Source organism: Actinia tenebrosa, unplaced genomic scaffold (genome assembly GCF_029948245.1).
Source record: "Actinia tenebrosa isolate PJP-AT-01 unplaced genomic scaffold, QUT_ActTen_1.0 PGA_scaffold17__23_contigs__length_9995812, whole genome shotgun sequence".
Lineage (NCBI taxonomy): Eukaryota > Metazoa > Cnidaria > Anthozoa > Actiniaria > Actiniidae > Actinia > Actinia tenebrosa.
Window position 1 is genome coordinate 2,547,179 of NW_028292577.1, and position 27,548 is coordinate 2,574,726.

General features: G+C 38.7%; 5 protein-coding genes across 7 annotated transcripts; 3 read left to right on the forward strand and 2 right to left on the reverse strand.

Moving 5' to 3' along the window:
- Positions 1 to 7: 7 nt before the first annotated feature.
- Positions 8 to 8,093, reverse strand: LOC116306730 (BBSome complex member BBS5). Its single transcript, XM_031716822.2, has 16 exons — positions 8,011 to 8,093; positions 7,919 to 7,943; positions 7,578 to 7,635; positions 6,479 to 6,544; positions 6,288 to 6,337; positions 5,463 to 5,543; positions 5,305 to 5,351; positions 4,976 to 5,078; positions 4,869 to 4,901; positions 4,157 to 4,252; positions 3,401 to 3,463; positions 2,792 to 2,875; positions 2,051 to 2,101; positions 1,708 to 1,791; positions 1,026 to 1,049; positions 8 to 631 (listed from the first exon to the last, which is right to left on the reverse strand). The coding sequence occupies exons 1-16, from the start codon at positions 8,064 to 8,066 to the stop codon at positions 527 to 529; spliced, it is 1,026 nt and encodes a 341-aa protein (XP_031572682.1). The 5' UTR covers positions 8,067 to 8,093; the 3' UTR covers positions 8 to 526.
- Positions 8,094 to 9,401: 1,308 nt separating this feature from the next.
- Positions 9,402 to 12,263, forward strand: LOC148910210 (uncharacterized). 2 transcript variants are annotated; one of them, XM_089032052.1, is made up of 4 exons: positions 9,402 to 9,687; positions 9,888 to 10,081; positions 10,210 to 10,373; positions 10,565 to 12,263. In XM_089032052.1, exons 1-4 carry the CDS (start codon positions 9,672 to 9,674, stop codon positions 11,745 to 11,747), a joined length of 1,557 nt encoding a protein of 518 aa, XP_088888178.1. In that variant the 5' UTR covers positions 9,402 to 9,671; the 3' UTR covers positions 11,748 to 12,263. The 2 variants fall into 2 exon arrangements, with proteins under 2 accessions (XP_088888178.1, XP_088888177.1); XM_089032051.1 differs by lacking the exon at positions 9,402 to 9,687 and having other exon boundaries at positions 9,706 to 10,081.
- On the reverse strand, positions 12,073 to 14,213 carry LOC148910211 (uncharacterized). Of its 2 annotated transcripts, none has more exons than XM_089032054.1 (3): positions 13,918 to 14,213; positions 13,492 to 13,638; positions 12,073 to 13,409 (listed from the first exon to the last, which is right to left on the reverse strand). In XM_089032054.1, exons 1-3 carry the CDS (start codon positions 13,931 to 13,933, stop codon positions 12,073 to 12,075), a joined length of 1,500 nt encoding a protein of 499 aa, XP_088888180.1. In that variant the 5' UTR covers positions 13,934 to 14,213. The 2 variants fall into 2 exon arrangements, with proteins under 2 accessions (XP_088888180.1, XP_088888179.1); XM_089032053.1 differs by having other exon boundaries at positions 13,492 to 13,717.
- Positions 14,214 to 14,352: 139 nt separating this feature from the next.
- Positions 14,353 to 19,943, forward strand: LOC116306727 (alpha-actinin A). The gene is made up of 4 exons (XM_031716820.2): positions 14,353 to 14,898; positions 16,227 to 16,275; positions 18,245 to 18,380; positions 19,854 to 19,943. The coding sequence occupies exons 1-4, from the start codon at positions 14,717 to 14,719 to the stop codon at positions 19,934 to 19,936; spliced, it is 450 nt and encodes a 149-aa protein (XP_031572680.1). The 5' UTR covers positions 14,353 to 14,716; the 3' UTR covers positions 19,937 to 19,943.
- A 1,679-nt stretch (positions 19,944 to 21,622) lies between these two features.
- On the forward strand, positions 21,623 to 27,310 carry LOC116306704 (LIM zinc-binding domain-containing Nebulette). The gene is made up of 7 exons (XM_031716790.2): positions 21,623 to 21,711; positions 21,838 to 22,074; positions 22,803 to 22,897; positions 23,392 to 23,476; positions 24,505 to 24,646; positions 25,258 to 25,316; positions 26,573 to 27,310. Exons 2-7 carry the CDS (start codon positions 22,006 to 22,008, stop codon positions 26,747 to 26,749), a joined length of 627 nt encoding a protein of 208 aa, XP_031572650.1. The 5' UTR covers positions 21,623 to 21,711; positions 21,838 to 22,005; the 3' UTR covers positions 26,750 to 27,310.
- The last annotated feature ends 238 nt before the right edge of the window (positions 27,311 to 27,548 follow it).

Here is a 27,548-nt window from a genome sequence, read left to right on the forward strand (position 1 = left end):
GACTCCATCATTTTATAATCTTGTTTTTTATTTAATCTTTTCAATATTATTGACAAAGCTAGAATGTTCTTTGAGCTCACTTTTATGTGTACCCCTCTTCATGACAACTCTAAGAATTCAATTGTTTTAGCACAGTATTTAACATTAGAGCGAAGAGAAAAAAACGCGTATGCAGGCAAAATGCGAGCAAAATGCCTCTGGTATAAGTTGATATAGATACTTGGATGCAAAGGTCCGACCATGCACTGGAAAAAGTTATAATTTAAATAATATTTACATTTTTTAGCTTGTTTAATATATAACAAGGCCATTCAACAAATCGAAATATGGGGACCAATTTAAACTGACTATTGTTCTGACCAATTTGAACTGACTTACACGTGAAAACGCTTTTGTGTTTCCAGGCTAGTCAGTCCAGAACAATAGTTATTCAAATTGTTACCATATTTCGATTTGGTTTATACTGATTTCAAATTTCAATTTGCAGTAAAACAGCTAGGAAGTTTAACACTGCTTGCTTCGTGACTCAGTTTGGGACAGCTTCCCATAGTTCCTGAAGAGTAAAGCCATCTTTAAGCTTTTCGATAGCCAGCCCTAGATGCTCAGAGAACACAGGTTCACGATCACTTGTCTGGCCAAGAAAAAAATAGAGTACGTCAGATATACATTCTTGCAAGGGTTAAATATTGAAAGTGATCAACAGGGATCCCGGTAGGAATTTGGTTGTGGGAGTGGGGGGGGGGGGGGGGGGGGGGGTGGGGGGGGGAGGATCCCAGAGGAGAAGGGCTGGGGGGAATTTTGACCCTAAAAATAGACCTACACACTGACTTAAGGTCGCGTTTGGACTTGATAAATTACAGTAAATGTCGAGATCACATCACATCACAACAACACATAACAAGTTGTGAAAAGCTTTGCCCCCTTCCTAAAAAAAACTATCAAGGCTGAAAGACCCGAGAGGTAAAGAGGCGAATGTACAACCGCTATACCACCCTTTCTCCCCAGCACAGATACTTCGTACTAACCTTGTCTCCGTCGGCAAAGTAAGCCTGAAAAAGTAAAGAAGAGGAAATCAGAATAAGGAAAACGGCAGGGAGGGAAATAAAAGTCGACAAACACAATAAATAAATAGAACAAAAATCAATACTTTTAATGTGAAATTTCAAAGCAGAAACTTTACCCACTTGCGGCCAGCATAACAGGGAATACTATTATCATTCAATTCTGCAAAGAACGTGCGTGATACGGGAAAAGACAATGCCTGATATGAGACCGTATCAGCACTTCTCATCCGCTCGCGATCGGGTACGATAAAGTCTAGAGGGAGTTTGAGCATTTCTTCGCGGAATTAAATGATAAACAACTTATCAGTAGCCTAAGCATCTGTACGGCTGTGCATTTACTCGCCTACAGGCTCGCCAAAATACTCCTTGACTCGTAAAAATACACAGCCGTATCAGATGCTTAGCCGACTGATAACCTCTATATAACAATGATATTTACAACAATTTCATAAAATTATTACGTGAACCAGAAAACTCAATCTTCGCTAAATCTCAATACCTCTGGTTTAACAGCTTCCGTCAGTCAAATCTCAACGATATAAGGTATTATAATTTTTGGAAGCCAACAAGACCCCATCCCGATGATCAGTAGAATTATCTGGTCGCGTAATGATTGGCGTAAGATCGAGGGTAAAGTACTCACAGCGAATGCATCGGTGGTTCCTTCGTTAACGATCTCTATATCATCTTGTACAGGGTCTACTATCACTTCCTCTAGAGGCTGAGGCTGTTAAACAATGTAACAAATATCAAAGTCACACAAAGATCAGATATGTTGTGTGACTAAGTGCTTTCCTTGCCCTGTTTGATACAGAGGTCCACTATGTCTCTTCTCTACTGAAATTAAAAAGAACTTTGCAAGAAGCATGCATGGCAAACAATGTGGTGCTGTGTTCAAGTGAGTTGATCATATACCATTATCTCCTCTATCGTGACTTGTCAAAATTATCTACGAAATACATCTCTACCGGCTTTTCTTACGCTACCTTATCTTCCGTTTCGAATTCAACCCCAAAGATTGGGCTTGCACTATACACCTGAAGATGAAAGTAAAAAGCACTATAATGTACCATCACTACCACTACTATCTCCATCACTACCATTTCCACCACGAACACTAGCACACCATTAACACTAACACCGCAATCAACATCATCATTACTACCCCCACCACCACCATCATCACTACCATCACCATCACCATCACCATCACCGTCACCGTCACCGTCACCGTCACCGTCACCGTCACCGTCACCGTCACCCACCACCGTCACCGTCACCATCACCATCACCATCACCATCACCATCACCATCACCATCACCATCACCATCACCACCACCACCAACAACCCAATGTCACCTATCATCATCACAAACATCATTACTACTACTTCTGCTACCACCATCACTACCACCATCATCACTATTACCAACCCAACACCCCTCCCTACTATAGACTAGCCCCAAGTCGTCTCTTGTCTCCCGCGATAGTCTTTTATTGGAGCGCACTTCTACTACTACCACCACCATCACTAGACCACCACCACCATGGCCCATCATCAAAATGGTCGTCGTCTTTCTCATCATCATTCAAAACATCTTATAATGTTTCACTTTTTTTTTTTTTTTTTTTTTGTCGTTCAAAATACACATTTAAAACTGAGAGTCCGTTACTTTTGAAAAGTATTTCATCTTACCATAGTTAATAGGACTAACTATGATCTTACCTTTTGTAAACTCTGTATCTCTTTAACAGCTTCTTGTAGTTTTTCCACTGGATCGATACGAAAGCCCAACACGTATCCTCCGCTCTACAAAAATAAGATAATACTATATGATGACTGGAGTCGTTGCTGTGTTGGAAGATTTTTATGGAGTTAATAATAAAAAGTGTCAGTATACTTTAGCGTAATAATTTGTGACACAACATAAAGAAATGAAGAAATAATCAAAGAAACATAAAGTGTTTTTAAGAATCCCAACTGGCAAGGAGGCAAATCAGTTGGCTATTTACGAGCATGGCCGAGAAACTGAATTCGAACTAATCAGAGATCAGGAGAACAAAACTTCTGCTCGGATATTCAGTTTGCTTGGGGTTACATACTGCAAATGCTAGTATAATGAAGTATGGGAATCAATGGTGACGTAGTGGTAGTACACTCGCCACTCACCTTTGACAAAAGCCGTTTCCTTGATTAAAAGGGGGAGGGATACAACCATTTCTTGAAAGTTTACTGCAAATCTCCCAGCCCTCCCCACCCTCATTAAAAACGTATCTTCCCCTAACGAAAGATAACATTTTAAAATAAACTACTTTAAACATTGCCTTATATTACCTGTTGGGATGTTTCCACGACAAGTGCTAAGCCAAACTTAGAGTCTCGAATTCGAACAGTTTTCTGGAAAAGAGAGAAATAAATTAAATGGTTAATTAATGTATCATGGGTTAGAGAAAGACATTTTTCATATTAACCGGTTTTAAAAAAAGATGAATTCTCTCCACTTTGTTGGTTTTTCCATTGAATCAAGTGTTTTTCTCTGGGTTCTCCAGTTTTTCTCCCCCAGATCAACCTAACAAGGTAAATTCAGATTTGATCTATGAGTTAGCCATGGCCTACCTGCAGGCAGGTGCTGCACGAGAGAACACAGGGTCCCTTTTGCTGTAAATTGCACCAACCACCAACCTCTGCCATTAAAACCCCCATACCCAATCCCACAATCAACATATTAAGAATTCAGTAGTAGTGGCCAGACACTGAGGATGGTCACTGCCAGAGTTTCTGTACATCCTCAGTGCTTCCTTCCGTACCTCCGGTACTGGGTGAGGTAGTATAGGAAGACAGGGATGCCATACATGTGGTCATCCCAGCCACGTTAAGAACTAATGTAATGTTAGGCAGCAACTTCTCCTCAGTTATTTATTAAGAGACCCTGAGTGTTAGTCCAGCCAGGGATTGAATCCAGGACCTCCCACACAAAGATTCGATGCTTAACTAACAAAGTCGATTGGGTTGTGGTTTATGTTGATTTTATCAATTTCATGGATTGTATTTTGGTTTAAAGGTCATCAAAATACTTGACACACAGCTTACCATTTGTAGATATGGAATACTGACATTGAAGGTGTCATTCATATTGGCATGCCAAACCAAGCGAACATTTGTGATGTAAAATGTACCAAGGTTACCCTTTGAACAGAACAAAAATTATCAATTGTTAATATATTATTGTCATGGCTGCTGAGCTATCGGTAAATAATTTGGACAAGTGCATGATTTGCAGTACAAGGTGTCAGTCAGTGGTTGGTCAGGTGTCAGTCAGTGGTTGGTCAGGTGCCAGGCAGTGGTTGGTGAGGTGTCAGTCAGTGGTTGGTCAGGTGCAAAGCAGTGGTTGGTGAGGTGTCAGTCAGTGGTTGGTCAGGTGTCAGTCAGTGGTTGGTCGGGTGTCAGTCAGTGGTTGGTCGGGTGTCAGTCGGTGGTTGGTGAGGTGTCAGTCGGTGGTTGGTGAGGTGTCAGTCAGTGGTTGGTCGGGTGTCAGTCGGTGGTTGGTGAGGTGTCAGTCGGTGGTTGGTGAGGTGTCAGTCAGTGGTTGGTCAGGTGTCAGTCAGTGGTTGGTCAGGTGTCAGTCAGTGGTTGGTCAGGTGTCAGTCAGTGGTTGGTCAGGTGTCAGGCAGTGGTTGGTCAGGTGTCAGTCAGTGGTTGGCCAGATATCAGTCAGTGGTTGGTCAGATATCAGTCAGTGGTTGGTCAGGTGTCAGTCAGTGGTTGGAAAGGTGTCAGATAGTTAATGGTAACTCTAACCCACCTGGTCACTTGAGAGGTTCCAAACTCCATTTATCTAAATGTTGATGAAAAATAAGAAACTTTTAGTTAAAAATAGGCAATATGGAAAAACAAAAGAAAAATACCTACTTTGTCATAAACCTGTTCCAGTGGAAGCAGTCTCAGTTGCTTGTTCATTATCAAGGCTCCCCTAAGCTTAAGATCTCTATAAAGCTTTGAAGATTCATAGGCTCTGTAAAATGGAATAGAATTAATGAAAGGTCATGAAAAATAAAGACTGTTTTTCCAAGTTTACAAATCGTAACAATATCTAGTTTTTGATTGATCCAGTTCCAGTACCAAACAGATATATAATTTTTGTGTGTGTGTGCCTGAGTTCTAGTTCTAAATAGTCATTGATCTGTGAGCAAGGGGAACTTGTGATAATGATTTTTGTTGGAGGTATTCAGTTCTCTTACCTGTATACTGATATAACTGTAGTAAACAATCTTGGACTACCTGATACCTTATTTATTGAAAGAAAGAAATAGCTTGTGAGAAAAAATTGAAACAAGGACATCAAAGGACCTATCAGCTGATATTTAAATGAAATGTTCAATAATTATCCTTGACTTACCAAGTTAGTGAAAATGAATTCAAATCTTGTATTGTTGCATCTTGTTAGTAGATACAATGCTTCTGTCTGGCCTCTTAGTTTCTAAAAACAAATGTGACATAAAGATTAACAGTACAGGCCAATTCATGTATATGACATTATAAAATAATATTATAAAGTTACAGTTATCGTAGATTGATAAGTTTTACACCGTAGTGAAAATAGGAACTGACGTTTCGGATGTTAGTCCTTCGTCGGAGTCAATGTAAAAATATTATAAAGTCATATTACTACATGCTCTCTGATTGGTCGAGAACTGTGCAGTATCAGTAAACACAACATGGTGCATCTATAAGTACTGCCAGCTTTCCATTTATTTAAAAAGACGGTGTAAAAATATGCATTGAAAACTACAGTTTACTTTTTCTTTCTATATAATGAAAGAAATAAACAAAAAACAGCCTAGGGCTTGTGCTTCTCTTCACATTTCGTTCATGTCATTATTTCCTGCTTGTGGTATTACTGAACAAAGCATGACAAAAGCCATTTCATGTTATCCTTCCTGATGGGATGGGATTTAATAACTGCATTAAACAGAAATTAAAACTAAAATAGAAGTAATATTTTATTTTGCTCTCCTCTGACCTAGGGAAAATATTTAATAAATAATTTTCTAACACCAAATTACTACTACAGTAGATGGCCAGGTACATGTGAACAGGTGCATATTTGATCATATCCACATGAAAGTTTGCACCATACAAATAATAAATTATTCATTAAAAGTTTTATTTATTACTTTCGACAGCCATACCATATCATTAGACTCCTGCATTTGATACTTACTGAATGAGCGGTTCTTGTCGATATATTGACTATAGCACTATAACCTACAGCTGTATACAGACATCAAGAAAAAATTGCCACATTTAGCATTACAAGAATGTAGATTTATGTTTATAATGAGCTTCTAAAGTAGAATAAAAACTATTCAAAGCAATGATGTTAATAAAAACAGAAATTCTTAGCCTACTTACAGAGGTTCACTCTTGGCATGCTTTGAGAATGCCAGATTAACCTTAGGTTGGTAACCATCAACCTTCCTGCAAAAGTAATTTAGCTAAATGATTATTGTTAAGTTTTATGGAAGCAGGAAAACTGAAGAACCCAGAGAAATGCAATGATGGCTAATGATGTCTGATGATGTCCATATTCCTTTTGATATTTGCAATACCTATATGGATCTAATTGGATATCTTGGAAATTATATTAAGTTTAATTTTTAGAATATTTTTAATTTTTTGGAAAAAATAGAAAATATTCTAAAAATTAAACTTAAAATAAATTCCAAGATATCCAATTAGATCCATATAGGCATTGTAAATATGAATAGTAATCTGCATTTTCATGACTTTTAAAGATGTTTCGGTATGTTTACAAACGGCTTGTTTAAAAATCCAAGATGGCGGCCTTGTGGTCACGTTAGTTTCCATGATAACCAAGGCTCTAAGGTTCCTTCTTTTCACAAAAGACATTAACTTGCCAAGTTTGGGGAAGATTCGTAGAAAACTGGCTATGATATAGCTAATCAGTTTTTCATCTGAGAGCCATGCCTTAATGATGCTGAGCAGTCAATGATGGTGAATGATGGTCAATGATGATCAATGATGGTCAAAGATGTTCAATGATGGTCTATGATGCTTAATGATGGTCAATGATGGTCAATGGTGGTGAATGATGTCCAATGATGGTTAATGATGCTCAATGATGGTCAATGATACCTAATGATGGTAGATGATGTCTAATGATGGTCAACGACAATCAATGATGATCAATGATAGTTAACAACGGTGTATGATGTCCAATGACAGTCAAGGATGCATAATGATGCACAGTGCAATGAATGACGGGTAACGATAATGGATGATGGCTAATGACATGCAATGATAGCAAACAAAGGCAAACAACACAAGAAAGCAAAAAACTTGGGAGATGTATTTCCATATTAATGTGCTTGAGCACGGAATTACAACCCAGCAGCAAGACCTTTACGTAAACAATGAAAGAAAGTAGTCCTCTCTGACCCCTGTGATTACTTGCATTGTTTACTGGGCTATTCTATTTTTAAAATATTACCTCTGTCTCCATTATTTCCTTTCGTGTCTTCTACAGAATCTAGCTTGTCTATTAAAATCTAAGAACAAAAAGTACGAAAGTTTTTGATTGATCATCTAAAAATCTTTCTATATAAAGCTTGTCTTTGATAATCTCCAAACCAATCGCTCTATTTCGTCTAAAGCTAAAAAATATAAGTCTTTTCTTTAATTATTTACTTGTAACCATGTTTCTGGTTCATTAATAGCGTGTATTTATACGAAAAAATAGTAATACAGCTCTGCAATACGGCTTTACTTCGAAGAAACATCAAACGACGAACCGGTTGTCAAGGGAAATAAGAGACGCCATTTTGAACTCACCTCGCCTGCTCGTAGCTGCATTTGCCTGGAATAAAACCCAAAAAATATCAGCTTATTCACAAGTGAACAGAGAAATCTTAGAATTAACTCACTGTAAGGTAATATCGAAGCGGACATCTCTATCTTCCCACAAATTACACTCCGACATTTTCTTCTCTTTCTGGATTTTTGTTGTTTTCCGATTGTTTTCCGATGTAGTTCCGAGGTATTTTCGATTTCGGCTTATCCACAGGAAACCCAAAGATAGGGTTTTCTCAAACTCCTCTTTTCTGCTGCACCTGATTCTATTTGAGGGAAACAAGACCATACCGGTAATTAAGAGGAAATATTGATAAGTTAAAGAAAGTCCATATCTATCCTAATTGCAAGGACAAAGAAATTAATTAGGCATGTTAAAAAACGCAGGCAATTTTGTAACGAAAACAAGTTTTGAAGAAAATGAACGTAGGAAAACGCCTAAGGAAAATCAGCTTATTAAACTCTGAGAAAACGAAAACTGAGAGGAAAGAATGAGAGAGGTAATGAAAATACGATGCTGACGGAACGATCGCAGGTTTTTTTTAAATAAATTATTCATTTTGTAATACACTCAACACAATTACTCGATTCTGATTGGACGAGAGGAGTACAATTAAATCCCAAAGTGTACTCTGTAGAGTTTCAATTAAGGTAGTCAATTTTTTTGAGTGTATTAAAAACAAAAAATCGCACAATTTTCTCGTACGATAGAAACAAACAGGATTTTTTACGCTATCCTCTAATGAAGTTCTTCCTTTCTTCCTTCCTTTCTTTCTTTCTTTCTTTCTTTCAGATATTTGAAAGTCTTAAGGATCATCTCATACTATGATTTCACCAATTTTTAACGCGCACTCACGCGCCGGTCAGGCTGACCAATAAACCGCAGTACAATCAGTATAGCCATTCCAGTCGCCCCATGAAAGCTGAGATGTTTGGTTCCATCTCTTTCTGACTCCTCCGATTTTTCCGGTCCTCCGGTTTTTCCTCCCTCCTCTCAAATCAACCCTAACTAATTCAAACTGGTTAGAGCTGTGCTCCGGGGTCATACATGGACTGTATAGTGGCTGCCAGAGGCGTCTTCACATGCTTTCAGTTCGAACACGTATGAAACAATAAAAGAATAAATCGAATGTTGCATAGCTATTAAAGTCGGTCCTTTGATGATAACCGGCTCCGATGCCGATCAATCAAATAATGTTTAGAATATAATACACATGATTATAAATTCATGTTCGAAAATTCGATCGCTTTTCTATAAATTTAATGGATTAGACAGCAACGAAGATGATGTTACAAAATTGTTATTTTTGAAAGCATAGCTGGCCACAAAACGTTAAACATTGTATCCGCTGCATTAACCTCGATTAGCATATGCATTCATTCACAAATCGTACTTCTATCTTCCGCCTTGAAAGATGAAAGTTATCGTCCTTTTTCAATGATGTTGATTAAATAGGCCCTTTGCAGCTAGTGGTCACGTGCTTGGATACCGCTTAGCAACACAAAACTGGAGAGCAAGCCTTCCAGTAAACAAAAGTTGTAATAGGTCAAGCACGCGTGGTTTTATACGATAGTTTCATCGTTCAAAACGCTTAATCCTTTTGCCCTATCTACAAACACAGTAAGATAATCTTAAATTCTCTCCTTTGGACTCGATTTTTGGTTCGAAGTAACGATATTCTTCGCGTTATCGCGAAAAAATTGTCACCGCCGGCCCGCTCGACGGCTGAAAAACATGGCGACTTCGCAAGGTATGTACTTCAAAACTCTCCTTTTTTTTGGTTTCTTTTCAATTATTGGACTTCTAAAATCTCTAAAATAACAGTTTAGATTGTGAATGGTGATCGATTGTAATTGGACGGCATTTTAATGGACGATTTGTTTATTTTTTGTGAGAGTGATTCCACGTCTAAAGTCAAGACTAACCCATGTTTACATATATTCGCTGTAGATGTTAGAACTCCCGACGAGCCATCACATACCAAGAAAAATTCTTCGTACCATTGTTGTGTTCCCTTGTGTAACGGAGATTCTCGATATCATCCTGATTTAAAGTTTCACCGCTTACCAGGCCGTGCAAGGGATGAGCAATTGAAAAAGGAATGGCTGGTGAAGATACGAAGAGATGTGGGCCCACACTTCAAGGTATATAGGAATCTAACAATATCAATGCACAATACGAATTGCCTGTGGATCTTTAAAAAACTGTAATGAAGATAAAAATAGTTGAATACAGTTACATTGTTATTAAAAGGACATTTGATTTATAATAGGTTAACAAAAGTACCAGAGTGTGCTCAAAACACTTCACTGAGGAAGATTACAATCCTCCCACTGATTCTGGACGTCAGTTGCTAAAAAGAGAAGCTGTACCATCAATCTTTGACTGGTCAACCAAATCCAAAGCAAGAAGAAAGATAATTCGACAAGTAGATAGGTAATGAATATCACATATTTCTACTTCAATACATTTCATTTAGACTTGACTGATGGAATTGTACTTGATGTTTATTTTGGTTTAAACCAAAATAATTTTATAATTTTAATAATTTAGTCTTTTATAATTTTTTATTTAGTGTGAACTGAGTGTGAACTGAGTGTCATCATAATTTCAAAACCTTTTTACAGAGACACTCAGACAGATGAAAGTGATGACAATGAAGATAATAGTCCCAGCACTTCTACAACCTTCAGCATGGATGACCTACAAGCACAAGTCCAGTCACTCAGAGCACAGTTCCAAGATGCACAAAAGCAACTTGAACAAAGTAGAAATGAAACTGCAGCTGCCCTCACTGAAATAAAAAGGGTTAAAGTTGAAGCTGCAAAAGAAATTGAGGACATTAAGAGGCAAGCTGCAGAACAATTAGCACTTAATAAATTTGGGCTTGAGAGATTTGGCACAGACAATGAGATCGTAAGATTTTATACAGGTTTCCCATCCTATTTACATATTCAGTTCTTTTTTAAGTTTTTGCAGCCATGTGCTGCACAAATGACATATTGTTATGCCTCTGGAGAAAGAGAAAGTAGACCAGACTCAAGAAATATGCTTCTTGTGGATGAATTGTTTATGTTTTGTGTACGCCTCAAACTAGGTCTATTCGGACAGGATTTAGCTCATAGGTTCCGAATACATAAATCGTCAGTTTGCAGGAAATTGATCACATGGACTAATTTTTTGTATTTTCTTCTTGGTAGTCAAGTGATCTGGCCTTCAAGGCACGATGTTGATAGGTTTATGCCAGAAGGTTTTAAAAAGCTTTATGCAAGCACACGTGTCATTTTAGATTGTACAGAGATTTTTGTTCAAACACCTACCTCCCTACTACTTCAGTCGCAGCTTTATTCTAGTTATAAGAGTAATACTACACTCAAGGGTTTGATAGGCATTACCCCTAATGGAGCTATTAGCTTCGTTTCTAGCCTTTACACAGGGGGGATTAGTGATAAGGAAATCACAAGGTGCAGCGGCATTCTAGATTTGTTAGAACCTGGTGATTCAGTCATGGCAGACAAAGGGTTTGACATTGAAGATTTACTTAGGGAGAAGCGGGTAGAGTTAAATATTCCTCCGTTTCTTGAAAGTCAGGAACAATTCTCTGCCGCAGATGTTCAAAAAACAAAGACACTAGCAAGTCTTAGAATTCATGTCGAGAGGGCAATAAGAAGAGTCAAAGAGTACCACTTTTTTGATTCAGATGTGCCATTGTCCACTTTAGGTTCAGTCAATCAGTTATATACTGTAGCCTGCCTCCTTACAAATTTTCAAGGCCCACTTATTTTATCCAATGGTAATAATGAGGCATAGTGTCTGTAAGAAGTTGGTGAATGTATGATTAATGTGGCTTACATAACCCATTAGATAATCTTTAATGCAGGTTGGTTTATCATGTGTCTTGGATTGCTTTTTGTAACTATTTCAATTTGTTTGTAAATGAAAACTCAAAAAAAAAAACTAATGAACAAACACAAAATCTAAATAGCACAAATAAATATAATACTAATATGATATAAATATAATAAAAAATAAATTAAGATTATGAATTGATTTGTCATTAATAAAAATAATATAATATTTGTTATCATAAGAAATCTGGCCATGGTTTGAGAACAACAACAAAAATCTTAGTGTATTAATGTAAATAGTAATTGAAGAAAAAACTATCAACTTTGTCCTTTGCTTGCTGGAAAAACACTGAATCAAAATTAATTCTAGAGCAAACAAACAAATTTTCGTCAATGTAACTGAAAAAATCACACCATTCTAATCCTGTGAGTCCAAGCTGGCACTGGATCTGGTAATAATAAATGTCTGTTGTTTTCAGTTTGTACTGGTTAGTGTTCTGGTCCTTGGTGAGATACCTCACATTGTCAAATGATGTTTCCCCCTCTTTAACGACCTTTATTTCTAACAAGCCAAAGGGATTCTGACCATTATTTACGGCATCAAGGTCATAAACTTTCCTGTCTGGGCTACAACCTAGCCATGGGCACTTTGGGTGGACAATCAGCCCAGATGGGAAGAGGTTTACTCTTCCACCCTTTGCATTGCTAGCATAGACCATGGCAGCATGTGGTTCAAGTTCAATGCCTCTTCTCATTGCTGCAGTTTGTACAAATCTGGTGGGGTTTAGCTGATTGACAAGGGTGTCAAAATGTGACACCCGGCGAGCGACAATGCCAAATTTGCTTGCTGTTACCCTTTTTTTTCTGAGCAGGTGCCATACATCACTCTGACTTTGAGTGACTGTTTGCTGCTGCACTCTCAGTGATGACTCTGTTGTCACAGACAATGTTCCAAATATAGATTGTTGACGACTGTCAAGACAGATTGACACATTGTTATTAAATCTGTCCTCTGCACTTGAGAGGGGAAGCTCTGGGAAAGAAGTGCAAGTAAAATCATTTATGATGTAGTCAGTTGACATCTTTTGTTGATATGACAGGACACAGCCTTTTGGGACATTTCCAAACTTGCTCTGTACAAATGGGATATTGCCAAGTTGATCTTGATTGGGCAGAATGGTTGTAAAGAGAGGATAAGGTGGTTGGAAGCCGTTAAAGTGCTCTTTTGTGAGGGTAGGATACTGGGTAGATGGGGAATACAAATTACTCTTGATATATCTACTGTACGAAGCGCCAAGTTGGGGTTTTTTCACTAGCACGTCTTGTATTTCTTTTTGTGCGATTTTGGATCCTCTAGGTATGCTCCAACGCTGCTTCATGCTGGTACATGTTAGCTCATCAGGCAATGTCCGATGTCCCAGTTGCTTAAGAAGGGCTAAATAGTAAAGAAGCCCGATCACATGATGGCAGTATCCACCTGCCCCGGCTACACATGAGCACAGCCCAGACAGCAATGTCAAATTGTTGTTCTGGACTGACACCTCTAAAATGTGCGGTGGTTCAGACTTCCTCATTGAGCGGTAACACTTGCATTTAACTCTCACGCACTGGTCGGTATATATCACTAAAAAATTGGAAAAATTAGTGTGAATTGTCTGCCATTCATATCATAATGAAATAGAAAAAACATTTTGGCTATCAAGTACCTTTAACGTCATGTAAATAGCCTGGTTCCGCCATAAATTTGTACGCTTTCGAAGTGCTTGTGCAGCCAGACTTCTCTATAGCGTAGCTCCCTACATCATCGAAGGTGAGGGAAGGAAAGATAGAGATGTCTTGAGTTTCTACTTCATCTAAAACAAAAATAAATATAAAAATATCAGTACGAAGAATTTTTCTTGGTATGTGATGGCTCGTCGGGAGTTCTAACATCTACAGCGAATATATGTAAACATGGGTTAGTCTTGACTTTAGACGTGGAATCACTCTCACAAAAAATAAACAAATCGTCCATTAAAATGCCGTCCAATTACAATCGATCACCATTCACAATCTAAACTGTTATTTTAGAGATTTTAGAAGTCCAATAATTGAAAAGAAACCAAAAAAAAGGAGAGTTTTGAAGTACATACCTTGCGAAGTCGCCATGTTTTTCAGCCGTCGAGCGGGCCGGCGGTGACAATTTTTTCGCGATAACGCGAAGAATATCGTTACTTCGAACCAAAAATCGAGTCCAAAGGAGAGAATTTAAGATTATCTTACTGTGTTTGTAGATAGGGCAAAAGGATTAAGCGTTTTGAACGATGAAACTATCGTATAAAACCACGCGTGCTTGACCTATTACAACTTTTGTTTACTGGAAGGCTTGCTCTCCAGTTTTGTGTTGCTAAGCGGTATCCAAGCACGTGACCACTAGCTGCAAAGGGCCTATTCGCTAACACACTTGTGCGGAAACCCGTTCGCAGGTCCCAGCCAATAGCAAGGCAGCAATTAAATTGCGGTTAAATAATTGCTCTCACTTTGCATCGGCGAACAACTGGTAAGAGGATTTACACCTCGTTATGATAAAGTTCAATTTGCATTCTACGATCGACGGAGCCTGGATTTTTGATTGAATTCAATGAAAACAAACAGCTGCAGTTTGTTATGACATGAAAGGGGGTTATGTGAACTCTCTGGTACATGCAGTAGCGGCTTTAATCTACTTCGTATCGCATATCAATACAAAATCATCGGGAGTTCTTTAAACTGCGCATGATTCTGGACGTTTCAGAACTTAAGACTGCGACGGTTCAAGTTTGTTGTTTCATTTTGATTCTTCCTATCGCCTGGTACATCGCGTACAGTCTCTGTTTTGCAGGAAAATCATTTTCACTAAGCTCTCTTAAGAAGAAATTACATCGAATGTAGGGGGATTCTAATTGTTAAGCCATGATCTGCGCCAATAGCAATAATAATAACGATTCGAAACTAAAAGGGCAAGAAGCCTTGCTGGAATGGTGCCGGCAACAAACGGAAGACTACAAGGATGTCAACATTCGGAATATGACAGATTCGTGGAAGAATGGACTCGCTTTTTGCGCCCTTATCCACAGAAACAGGCCAGATTTGATGTGAGTTTGACTAAAATTATAATCTAAACAAGTTTTTTGTACGTTCCTAAAGAGTTAGAATTCTTGACAAGTTTTAGTGTGAGACCAGAAGTGACCCCTGGTAGCAACGCTATGAATCAAGTCGGGACAGAAAGTATAGGTCTAATATTGAAAACTGCAACACAAAGTATGTAAATAGACTTAGAATTTCACACTGGTGGGTGTACGTTCTTCCGCTAAATCCTATTGGGATATTTTGGGAGGGAGAAAAACTGAAAAGCCCGGAGCAAAACCCTCGAAGCACAGGAGAGAACGATCAGGAAGCTCCACTCACACACGGACACCGATTTCGCGGGAATCAAACCTGTGTCGCTATTTGTGAGATGCACTGCACCGAGCGCTGTCTTTGCCACACCACCCACTTCTGTGTGTGTACGGTACGTATATGATAGTGTATAAACATATCTTTATGTTCGCAGAGGTTCATCTATTTTGGAATTATCGAAAAGAACTATTTTGTAGAACTGCATGAACGCAGAGTCGAAGAAAACTCGCAAAAAATTCGTTTGACAGATTTCAAACTCTATTTTGGAACCTAAGTGAAAATGCTGGGTCTTAGATCATTTTAGTTCTATTCAGTTCAGAAAGGCAGTGCCCGGACGCCACTAATTATACAAATGCTTGTCGAGTGGTTCTGCTACAGCTGCTCCATCGGCTATGTGGGCAGGACTGCACAAAAAAGTTGTAGAGTTAACTGTCGCTTTTGTCATGTTGATGCCAATTTTGTCAGGTTCCGCAAATTTGGTTTGTCAAGCCGATTGTCATTTTGTGCCCAAACTATAGATTTTCATCTTTAATTATAAGCCACTATAAGAAAAAAGAAAGGCTAATTACCGGTGAATGAATACTTCAGAGTTGACGGGTAAATTTGTTTACTGCTATTGAACGACAGTTTAGTTGGTTCACTTGTGTTTCGACAGATTAATTTGGATGTACAATGAAGTGAGGAAGATGATTAAAGATACCTCATGTAGTCAACTAGCTTTGATAAAATGACTGTAATAACAAACTCCGTGAATACGACTTCCTTTGAATGACTGTGCTTTTCTATTTCTTTGCATACAAGTCCGGCGAAAACTGAAGAAATTTTGAAGACCTCTCTATCTCTCTAATAAACTTCGTTAATCCGACTTCCTTTCAATTGACTGTGTTTTTTCTATTTCTTTGCATACATGTCCGGCGAAAATTGAAAAAAATTGGAAGACCTTTCTCTGATAAACTTCGTGAATCCGACTTGCTTTAATTGACTGCGTTTTCCTATTTCTTTGCATGCCCGGCGAAAACCAAAGAAACTTTGAAGAGCTCTCTAAAGAAGAACCAAGGAAGAACCTAGAGTTGGTGAGTGAACATTAGTTTCTCTGCATGGTACTGAGCGTCTTTGTCAAACTTAAACCAGTTCATCTAGACATAGTTAACTATGATCTATAGAGTAGCTAGCGTATATTTTGTCTTCGTTGAAGAGCGTCCAGGCACATACATACGTATGTAGTTTGAACTTCAAGGCCGACCTATACGTCTTCTTCATTTACAGGAAATAAATAGTTGCAGGTCAACACTCAGTCTATGCCAGGGGGCAGATCGATGGGATTATGATACCTTGTTGTGCTAAATCCGAAGGACGATTCTCAATGTTGAAACTTTTTATTCTGACTTTTAGTAAAGGATTTGTATAAAAACTTGAAACCGTAGTAACAAAAAACTCTCCTTAGAAAGATTCTCTCTTGTCTTGATCTCTTATCTTTCTATCTTATGTGTTGCCAAGGCGACGCTTTAGTTGATTGTCAGTTGTTATGGAATCACGTCTTTGTTCATTTGATGAATTAAAGTAAGGCTTTTAGGAACATGTTTAACAAGGTTAATCAAACTGATAAACCTTGTGAAAGAAGTCAGACAAAAAAATATCTGATCGTTGTAGTCATAATGTTTCTTAAAACTATTCAGCAGAGTGGCTGGTAATGACAAGGCCTTTCCATTGTCAAACTTGTCTGCAAAAGAAGTCAAAACGTGCACTGATCCCTTAACCGATCTGTGATCCAAAAGTGAAACGATGTTTTACGAGCTTCTTCTGCATTCAAAGACCTTCAAATTTTATCGATATTTTGAAACCTCATGGTATATCATAGTCGATCCACAGGGCTCGGCTTTAATATAAAAGATTGATTTGGAATTTAGCGTTTAGGTTTTGTAAAGAGAAGAAAACCGGAATACCCGGAGAAAACCCGAGAAGACCCTGCAATCTAGAGGCCGGGAAGGCCTAAAATAAACTATGCTCACACGGTGTGTTGCCGGAGTCCAGGAAACGGACCAGCCCGGCCACGCTCCTACACTAGCCATCACGGAGCCTTTAGTACTAAGATAATTCAACTCTTTCAAGTGAATTACAGTTTAGTTGTGTTCAGTGTTGCTCTTGTCTGTGGCCACCGATTGAGAATGACCTTTCGGAATGGGGATCTTCTTTTCCATGCCAAACGTGGCTCAGATTGCTAAAAAGGATCCGGACTAACCTGCTGGCTGTTTCCGCTACTTATTGCATCAGTTGCATGGGTGGTCACTCACGTTCACTTCTCATAATCATTTTTTACATGCAGCCAGTCAAGACTTACTCGATATGTAACTTGAAAACATCCTGGTCTGGTAGAATTTAGTTTTTGCTGGTTGTCATGTCAATTGAATGTGTCTAAGCCGGGTTTCTAATAGTGCAATGGCTGCTCTCTTAAGATCCTAGAAACGTATCTATATTGCAAGGTCCCTATTGCGATGCTTGTGTGACACACATCACATAGTAGGAGCAAGTATTCGGCCCATGATCTCATTTATATGTTGGTATTGATCCTTGATCTTTCGAGGTCTATAGACGCGCAAGGGGAGCTGTCAAAATGTCTTTCTTTTTTGATCTCATGCCACTTATTGTTAATTCAGCTAGCTAAATAATTAACAAAAGCAAGAAGGAAATCGAGTGCAACCCTTAACTTGGTGGTGTATGGTATCAGTTTTACTAGAAAGCCAAGCAAACGAATAGACCTTCTCAGCTCGGGCCCAATGTTTTACCCATTTTAGACCACGTGTCATTCCCTAGAGTATCATTTCTTTGTTTAACGGTTGCGCTCGGTTGCACATGAGGTAACACAGGAATAAGGATACAACTAAAATAACGAATCTTATTAAAGTGAAATTTTATTGTTTTTTACTTATCATGATAAGCATTTAGGATCTAGAAATATAAATCCAAGAAGAATATAACAATGACACGTGGTCTGAAAGGGTCTATCAAGGTGGTCTATTAAGGTCGTACTATTTATTGATTCAGGCATTTGCTGTAGCGGAAAGAGAACTGGGTATCCCACCATTGGTGGACGTTACTGATGTTGCAGAAACGCCGGAGGAATTATCCATCCTCACCTACGTTTCCTTGTTTTACCACAAGTTCAAAGACCAAGAAACAGGTATGTTTTGATGGCTAGCTAAAGCAGTTTTGACTGTTAGCTTTTTAGGGAGAGGTTTACTCTGCCTTGAGAGATCTGTTCCTACCCTCCCTGACCAGGGCCTGCCGGTCAGCCCTACAGATCGAGGGGAAGAAAGATTACCTCTGCTCGAAGAGTAGGAAAGGCTAGAAAATGCAGCTGCGCCACTTCTTACTGCTGGTTTTGTGAGACCCGCCATCATATGTGCGTATAGATTATTAGTTGCTTGGTTATCTCTTGTGCTTTAAGAACACCACAGTGCGCCCGTATTTATTCAAAATTTTGATACACGGACGCACGGGTGGTGCGCGCCTAAACCACTGTGGTCATACTGTAAGTTCGACTCCTTGATTCACCATCACGTGAATAGAAAGGTTCGTTTGGTTACGTCTTACGCTTCAAGGGGCGGTGCGCATGTATGCCATTATTTTATTATTCAAAACCCTTTAGATTTAGGCAGGCAGAGGTGGCGCGCGCATTTAATGCGAAGCCTATAGCTGACTAGTATAACCGCTATGCCAGCTGATCCCTGGACCCTCTATAGTTGTATTTTGATTGTCCGGGTTCAATGGTTTTCTTCCGTCTGCCGTAAAACCACCAACTTCTGCATGTCGATGCTATCTAGACAAATGTTTAATGAAACCTTTTAGCTTGTAAGTATTTTTTCCCCAACTCAAAGTCATACATTTGTTCAACAGTTGCACAAACTTGATAAGACGAAACATCAACACATTCATGATCAGTGAATGTGAATTCAACTCAAACAAAGAGTTTTATTCTCAAAATAATGACACGTGATGGCTAAACATCACTGACGCCCAAACTAATGTCTATGAAGAAAAATCTTATTACATCCTGTTAATAAGCCTTTTCATAGTTTAAGAATCGTTTTCAGTGCGCATGCGATTTTATCCCGAATTTCCCACTTTCCTTTGTCTAAACCTTCTTTTGTTCTTAATTAAACAAAAGAAGGTGAGAAATTCGGGATAAAATCGCATGCGCAGTGGAATCGATTCTTAAACTATGAAAAGGCTTATTGCCCTATTTCACTATGACGTCACTGCTTGTTTATGTGGGGGATAGAATTGCCACATCCAATAGAGAATTCAACGCACGAAATTTGCTCCTAGCGAAACAGTTTAATCTAAAATGGCCTGGTTTTCAGGTATAATATGTGTTAAATATACTAAAAAATATTCTGAGCGTTTGCTGGCTATTCTACTTCTCTTCGTGGATTGGTACGGGTTTTTAGAACAATTTTCGGTGAATTTGAGTTGATTTGACCCCGTCCGACGACCATGATCCTATGCGTTTAAACAATAGATTGTTGAAGATTGTTTTGATGTGACGTCATGGTGAATTAGGGCAATTCCCTTCGAGTTACACATAAAACAATTTAAGCGTTTGTATTATGGAAAACATCTGTGATGCTGATAACTTTTATGTCATGTATAGGAGAACAAAAACCAAAGAAAACGAGGAGGTACATGTTGGACATTCTTTGCGACGAGAAATCAAGGGAGAAATTAAACTTCTAACTCTGAATCATTTTGCCAAATTACTTGAAGTATAATCAAGCATAAACACTGATGATACATCGCAGGGGAGGGGGGGGGAGGGGGGGAGGGGGAGGGGGGGAGGGGGGATACAGAATCTTTGCACAATACACAAGGCTCAATGGGAGAGCACTGTAATCTTTGTTTTAGTGATTTGAATCCGCGTATGTAAATAAGGTTTATCCACATACAGTTAAGTAAAAAGAAAATAATAAAAATAAAATGGGAACACGAGGCTGTTAAAAACAAGAAAGCAATGAAGTTTACATGGAGCCTTTGGCATGTCATTGAGAAATAAGTTCCCTTTGCACCGAGTATGTCATAACTGACTAATTGAATTAAAATGTTCAGCTACTTTTCACTAAAAGTCAAAATATAGAAAAGTCAAAATACAGAACGTCTTGTCTTACTTATCTCGGTGAATGTCAGAGGAGCTGTGTGTTTCCTTTAGACTTGTGGTTATGAAAATCCTGAAACTCGGTGTATAAAATCTTAAGAATCTATCGCGCGTTAAAACTGATAAGTGACGAAGTCATAGGTTTGATAGTTAATAATAATAACAGCTTGTTCTTGCTTTGTCCATTAATAAAGCCACGCAGGTAGTGATGTAAGCACGAAAGAATTAAAGTGTGAAGAAAAGGCGAGTGCTTCTCATACTTAATTGCCCTCAGCGTTTCTGATTGCTCTCAGTGCTTCCTTCATGCTTTATTACACATCTTTGTTGTTGTTTGTGGGACAAGATTTCACATCCAATTAGAAAACGGCTGCAAAGGTGATTTGTTCGCTATAGTCGAGTCATCAACCCAATGTAAGTAGATATAATCGAAGGATTTGGCTAGTGGTATGGTCTGGGAACGAGAATGCTACTATTAAATTCCAAATTATTTTCGTACCATTTCGTTTCGTAGGAACGAAACCGCGCATTGGGTACGAGCATGAATACGAGTATAAACCCTCGACATCATCAGTCAGAAGTTATGATATGAAAGTCAGACCGGTTTTGGGTTAAAACAGCAGGTTTGGGTTAAAACAGCAGGTAATCATATAAGAAGTCGTTTTAGCCTAGGGAGGATATCATGAATACCGAATGTAATGTGCTAGTAAATGTGTCAAAATTAAATAAAACTGCTGAAATGAAATTCTGAAACAGGCTTCATATCTTGTGGTGCATGTTGCATGTCATAGCCGTCATGTTAATCGGACGACAATTATGTCATTGCTTTGATCAACCAACATAAATGTATTTGATTCATGCGGGATTCCTGTGGATTTGGCGGGAAAACGGTAACCCCCCTCCCCCTCCCCAATATAATAGAGACCTCGCTATGCCCCTAAACACCCCTCCCCCCTCATATAATTGAGACCTTGCTACGCCCCTGAAAGAATGAATGAACAAACGAATGAATGAACTGAATGAACTAGTGAATGGATACGAAAGATGCATGGATGGAAAGAAAAAAGCAAGAAACGTTAAACAGCCTGATAAACACCAAGAAAACTTCCAAGACGATATTATTGCTCATAACATCATGCCAATATAATTTATTACCTGAGAAGATGAAATGTTTTGAAAACATACCAAATTTCGTGGTAAAAGGTCTAACCTCTGATCAAAACAGTTTAACATTTTAGTGGTTTTTATGGTTAATCGTCCAATCAGATTCACTTCACTATACATCTATTATTGATGCGTATAAACCCTTTCTCCCTAAATATAAACGTTATAACCAAGCGCTATTCTTCAAGCACATTGATTCGTAAGTATTCAGCTTTTTTAAAGATTTTCAAAAAGAAATCGCTTAATTGTGTGGAAAAATGCATTCATTTTTACGTGAATTTTTAACAAATGATTTTCAATATATGCATCACTGATTAAACTTCAGATATTAGCCTGAAACACGTCATATTTGAAGACTCTCGTCTTGCAAGCTTGTTTTGCATACGGCCGTCGATTGAAGTCTCGCTGTCTACCAGCTATTCTGTTTCGTCGACTTGATTTCCGTCTTGACTTTTGAAGAGAACGACTTTGCGTCAATCCTGCTGAAAGAACAATGAATCCACAATGTGCAAAATGTTTGAAAACAGTGTACCCAGTGGAAAAGTTGAACTGTCTTGATAAGGTGAGATCAGGATTGAAAGACGAGATGTGGGAAAATAAACACGCTATTTACGGCGAAAGAATAGAACAATGATGACTGAAAATCAAAGTAAAACAAATTGCAATCAATAGTGATAATGTTTGCATTTTTTTATAAGCTGCTTTGAGTAGGACTTGCTACGAAAATACCGTTTCCAAATATAAGATCGATAATAGTAGCAGCTTGTTATTAAGGCAGTTTTGGCTGCTTGACTTGATGTCACGCATACTCATGTTTGGGACATATATAGAGCAATCACTCGATGTTTGCACATCTATATATCAATTGATAGCTTTTTAATTGCAAGAACAAGAAAGGTATATGGACAAATCCTTTTAGGCCAAAGTTTGGGCATTCATTTTAGCAAATACAATGAATGTACCTTTAGTGAATAATTTGTTCTGTGTCAATGACTTGTACTTCAACAATCATATTTCAACGACCACGACTTCAGTAAAAATACTAATTGTATATTTATATACATCGATGATTTTTGTATGTGTTCTTGCTTTTACTTGTCCAGCTTTTTTAACCCACGAATTGTAGCTCAAGGGGATTTTTACATTGAAATTTAATCACCAACTACCAGCATACCTCGACCTTTACAACACTAGCATTGCAGCAACTTTTTTAACAAGCAAAAGCCTTCATTCGTTGCCCCGAAATGTCTGTCAACAACAAACATTTGTTCCGACTACGTTTTTCCGCAGATCTGGCATAAAGGATGCTTTAAATGCACAGAGTGTGGAATGACATTAAATATGAAGAATTATAAAGGCTATAATAAGTTCCCTTACTGTCAAGCGTAAGTATTATTCTATAGTCATTATTTTGAGTGACACATATCATATGCACCTACATACAGTACGATACGAGTAGCTTCATGAAATGTTTTATGAATAGTCATTGGCTTTTATTTACATCTTACATAATATGAAAAAATTCAAAGCGTTTTAATCTTTATCAGTTTTGATATAAAACGATTTTTTAGGATAGATTTTAATACAGCCAAAAAGTGAATGAGTGTTCAATCGTGTTGCCAGACGTATTCGTAAATAATTCAACGTGTTAATATAAAACATTTAAAACAGTTTTTTTTTTACAAAAGCTAACAGAGACAATATCGATTTTAGCGTAAATAATTAATAAATACTAAAAATATGATTCACACAAAGTGGCATGGTATTTTATATTATTCACGAATTTGACAGCTTCTTGTGCACTGATATGGAAAATATTAAAAAATTTGAAAAACTTATCTTAATGGACTTGATTGTTATTGAATTTTTACATTTTAAGGCATTATCCCCAGACAAAACACACAGTTGTTGCAGATTCTGTAGAAAATCGTCGTCTTACCCAGCAGTCAAAACAACAAAGCCAGGTAAAGAATGCTAAGAATGTGGTATAAAAGCGTCACGCTCAATTGTTTTTGAATGATTATGGATATTTTTCACTGCAGCTGGAGCTTCCAAGAATGAACTCAAGGGTGGCTTTTCTTTCCATTGTGTCTTATGGACAAAGAGAGATTAGAGAACAGGGGTATAGATTCCATGCCAGCATTTTGAAATGCAGTTTAATTTGAAGGACAAAACGATAGGTTCCAACTCTCAGGAGACTGGAATCGTTTTGTTTTGTCCCCCAGATCGAACATGCAAGGGGTTCATAGTGAGTTCTTCCAGCTGATCTGATTTTTAGCCAATCAGAATCGAGGGAATTTGCAAAACTGAGGTGTCACTTTTCCTGAAAACGACAATAAGAGGCTGTGTTCAATAACTGTGAATTATATATTTTTATTGCAATGTTTGAAACGTTTTCATTTTTCGTTGGTCAATTTGCGCAGAATTCATGACAGCGCAGATTCGCATTGACGTCATTTGTATGTCATGATCTCAAATCAATTGGTTAGTCATGGGGAGAAGAGCCGAAGGGTAGGGGGCAATGTGCCACTTTCCCGACAAAACACACGCACGCGTTTCATCTTTACAGTTTGCCGTCATATCTACGAGTTCAGTAGGAAACGTTTGTTTGGGGAGGGCGGAAGAGTCGCCTCCCTAGCCTACCCTACTCGCTTTGCCACTCATGGGAATGTCGTAGAGGTGATTTGAAGGGATGTCAATGAAGGAATGCGTTGTGATGCGTTGAGGTCATATATAGGTTGCACCACACATGCACCCCGTGTCACACGGCATCTTCGCGGTACGTACGGAATAATTGACACTATTTGAGCTAGTCACAGCCGCACGATCTTACTTTTCGTCCAATCACAGCGCACAAGTTCACTTCTCTTCAAATTAATCAAATACTAGAACATGACATCGTCGCGGTCACGGCACGAAGCGTCAGCATCTTCTATAAGTCTAGTATATCATGCATGTTCGTATTCCTGAATTCAACGCTCTTCTTTTTCAGGTTGAATATCAAAAACAGTTTCATGAAGACAAAGGACATTACACCGCCATCAGCGACGACCCCGAGACCCTGAGGAACCTAAAAGTTTCGCACAATATCAGTAACGTGGCTTATCACAATGAACGTGGACCTCGATCTGCAGGTACGTTCACCGAGGAGTAGTACCCAGCTTTCGGGTGTGTCTTCTTTTCATTCGGCAAATACCACAGCAATTGTTGGGAAAAGTAGAATTCGTTTCTACTTTTGGCAATGATTGCGTCTCCGTTGCACCGTGTAGACACGCTTGCAACGTATGTCGCAACACTGTTGCGACACAAGTTTCAGAGAAAATTGCTCCGTACATTCGCGCCTTGAACAAGTACAAATGAGTTTGTGGTCTTTAAAAACAGGGTTTGGACCCTTTTATATCCAACAAAGTTATACTTGTGCATCTAAATTAATCAGTCGCCCTTGTTTTACGAGGACCAGTGGTTAATCAATAGCCAGTAGTTAACAAACCGGCGGACCTCGTTCCATGACTACTTGAAATTTAGAAGTTGATTTTTTTTCATAGCGAGAAAAGCCGAAGAATCGGGAGAAAAACCCTCGAAGTATAGACAGGAGAGAACAACCAATCAACTCTCTCATTTTCCCCTTTTCTCTTTCCGTTCTCCCATCCTCACACACGTACGCATTTATGTTAGTATACGTACAAGTAAATTTTAGAGCACCGTGCCACCTAAGATGTTTAACGTGCTCTGTCTCTTTGCTCAGCTCGTGATCCTCGCCAAGCTGTTGCTGGTCAGCCACCACCACCACAAGTAAAACGAAAGGTATGAAATACTTGTAATGACTAACTATTGCTCCTACACCTTGAAAGATGACGGCACGGTAACGTGGCCCTCGCTAGTTTTAGGGGGGTTGCTTTCTTTGGAAGCGTTTTGGTGATTTTGGTTCTATGCCGTGTGGATGCCACAAGGTCTGATAATAGAACGATGCACAGTGTTTCGTTCATTCCAACAAGAGTCTATTAATTGAATATCGCAATTAGTGCTATCGTATGCTTGCCGTCGTCGTTGCCATCCAGCAGCTTAAGGTCCCTACTGTGTCGCGTACCGTAAGGTGGCGTTTTACAGTCATACGAGTATTACGAAACACGCAAGCGTCCTATCAATATTAAGTTTATTACATGCAGCCTTTAGTTATGTGACCGGGTAATTTTTTGGGCGTGACATTTTCTTTTTTAAGCATGTGTTAATGAATAATATCAATCGTTATAAATGATTATTAATCTGTTAATAACTCATATCCACTGAGAAAAGAATGTATCATATTATACATTTTGGTTAATCACTCCTCGCTCGCTGCACCCCATGATGCGCGCTCCTCTCGCGCTACCACCACATTCATTCCTTTACAACACGCAAAACTCAACTCACATGATGGTTTTTACTGGAGAAAAACCGTGGAACCAGAAGAAAAACCATCCTGGCAAGAGAGAACAAACACATCAAACAAACTCAAGTCACATACTTAGCTCAGCCGGGAATCAAACCCGCGACACAAGACATGAACAACACAGCAGAGAACAGCACAACCCATTCCACCCATGTCTTGGTCTTGAAATGGAATGAAAGCACTATGCCTAGACTGAGCCACTATTTTTCCTAGTAGACCGAGGCGTTCTGAATTTTTATTGCCTTCGTAGCGTCTGTTAATTATGTTAACCACAATTGCATTTCAAATCGACCACGTGAGCCAATGTTGTACCACGTGGACAAGTTTTTTACACCACGTGATCGAAGTGCAGTCGACGTGGTCCAACGTTGACATCACGTGGACGATTTGAAATGCACTTGCGGTTAACATAACAAACGATTCGAAGGCGATAAAAATATCCCAGGTGCATGCCTTGGTCTACCGGGAAAGACATTTAGGCTCAGACGTCGAACTTCACATAAGCCAAACGTAATTGAAACAATGGATAACAAGGCGGTCTTCTTTGATGTTATTAGGTTCGGCTCATTTGAAGTTCGACGTTTGCCATGAGCCTCAAACGGTGTTGAAAATAATAGGGTTCACTTTTCAGGTGTCTCGATATGTAGCCATGTACGATTATATTGCATCAGCCGCAGACGAAGTCAGCATCATGGAAGGAGATGTCATCACTAATGTTGAAAAGATTGATGATGGCTGGATGGAAGGACGAGTTCAAAGGTCTGGCAAATACGGCATGTTTCCTGCAAACTATGTCAAGCCAATGTGAACAAACTCCTTAATATTTTTTCTGGAATTTTTGGATTTCATAGACGAAAAAATATTTAATATGATAAAAAGAACATGTTAACTCTGTCAAATAAGTAAACGCAAAGCAAATACCCCATGTCAGTGTCAGATCTAGAGAAGAGAGAATTCGAATGACTGTGAAAAACTTAAGGTTTTGGCTTGCTGTGCCGTCCCGCGATCGTGGCAAAACTGTCAGGAAACATCCGGAAACAAATTTTCCATGTGTCTTGGAAACATAAAATGTTTCTGCCGCACAGCAAAAACATTTTTTTGCGTCTTGGAAGCAAAATTTGTTGCACGCAGCAATGTTTCGCATGTGGCTAAACTGGGAAACATCGAGGAAACATGCACGCGGTAAACATGTTTCCCTCGTTTAGCCAGGGCCTTGCCGTGCGTGTCTTTTCGCAATCATTCAAAATCTCCTCCAAAGGATTGATAGAAGGTCCAAAGACAGGGACCTTAAGATAAGTTTGTTCTCCAACAAACTAACTAAACAATTTGCATAAACGTTTTCTATAATAAATCAATTTTATATGCCAAATATGTAGAATTCACTTGTTCCCCTGAAGCGAAAAGTAATTGTAAGCAAATGTCTTTGCAAACACCATCATTTCTGACCTAGTAATTGACATGAAAACAGGGCTGCCAACTTTCCTGGATTTCCTGGAAGTCTCAAGAATTGGAATCTTGTCTCCCGGATAATGCCCCAAATCTCCCCGATAATCATCATTGGCATCAACTATTTTTTTCGTTCGTTGATCTTCAAACCTGAAAAATTT

What these genes read in the sequence shown, in the direction of transcription:
- LOC116306730 (XM_031716822.2), bottom strand. Translation starts at nt 8,066, where the DNA reads ATGTCGGAGTGTAATTTGTGGGAAGATAGAGATGTCCGCTTCGATATT. An exon ending in CGCTTCGATATTACCTTACA is followed by an intron (nt 7,944 to 8,010) that starts GTGAGTTAATTC and finishes GTTTTATTCCAG; the next exon opens with GCAAATGCAGCTACGAGCAG. An exon ending in GAACCACCGATGCATTCGCT is followed by an intron (nt 1,050 to 1,707) that starts GTGAGTACTTTA and finishes TTACTTTTTCAG; the next exon opens with GCTTACTTTGCCGACGGAGA.
- LOC148910210 (XM_089032051.1), top strand. Translation starts at nt 9,806, where the DNA reads ATGGACGATTTGTTTATTTTTTGTGAGAGTGATTCCACGTCTAAAGTC. An exon ending in ATGTGGGCCCACACTTCAAG is followed by an intron (nt 10,082 to 10,209) that starts GTATATAGGAAT and finishes GATTTATAATAG; the next exon opens with GTTAACAAAAGTACCAGAGT. An exon ending in ATAATTCGACAAGTAGATAG is followed by an intron (nt 10,374 to 10,564) that starts GTAATGAATATC and finishes ACCTTTTTACAG; the next exon opens with AGACACTCAGACAGATGAAA.
- LOC148910211 (XM_089032053.1), bottom strand. Translation starts at nt 13,717, where the DNA reads ATGTTAGAACTCCCGACGAGCCATCACATACCAAGAAAAATTCTTCGT. An exon ending in CTATTTACATGACGTTAAAG is followed by an intron (nt 13,410 to 13,491) that starts GTACTTGATAGC and finishes CCAATTTTTTAG; the next exon opens with TGATATATACCGACCAGTGC.
- LOC116306727 (XM_031716820.2), top strand. Translation starts at nt 14,717, where the DNA reads ATGATCTGCGCCAATAGCAATAATAATAACGATTCGAAACTAAAAGGG. An exon ending in AGAAACAGGCCAGATTTGAT is followed by an intron (nt 14,899 to 16,226) that starts GTGAGTTTGACT and finishes CGAAAACCAAAG; the next exon opens with AAACTTTGAAGAGCTCTCTA. An exon ending in CAAGGAAGAACCTAGAGTTG is followed by an intron (nt 16,276 to 18,244) that starts GTGAGTGAACAT and finishes TTATTGATTCAG; the next exon opens with GCATTTGCTGTAGCGGAAAG.
- LOC116306704 (XM_031716790.2), top strand. Translation starts at nt 22,006, where the DNA reads ATGAATCCACAATGTGCAAAATGTTTGAAAACAGTGTACCCAGTGGAA. An exon ending in AAGTTCCCTTACTGTCAAGC is followed by an intron (nt 22,898 to 23,391) that starts GTAAGTATTATT and finishes TTACATTTTAAG; the next exon opens with GCATTATCCCCAGACAAAAC. An exon ending in CACCACAAGTAAAACGAAAG is followed by an intron (nt 25,317 to 26,572) that starts GTATGAAATACT and finishes TTCACTTTTCAG; the next exon opens with GTGTCTCGATATGTAGCCAT.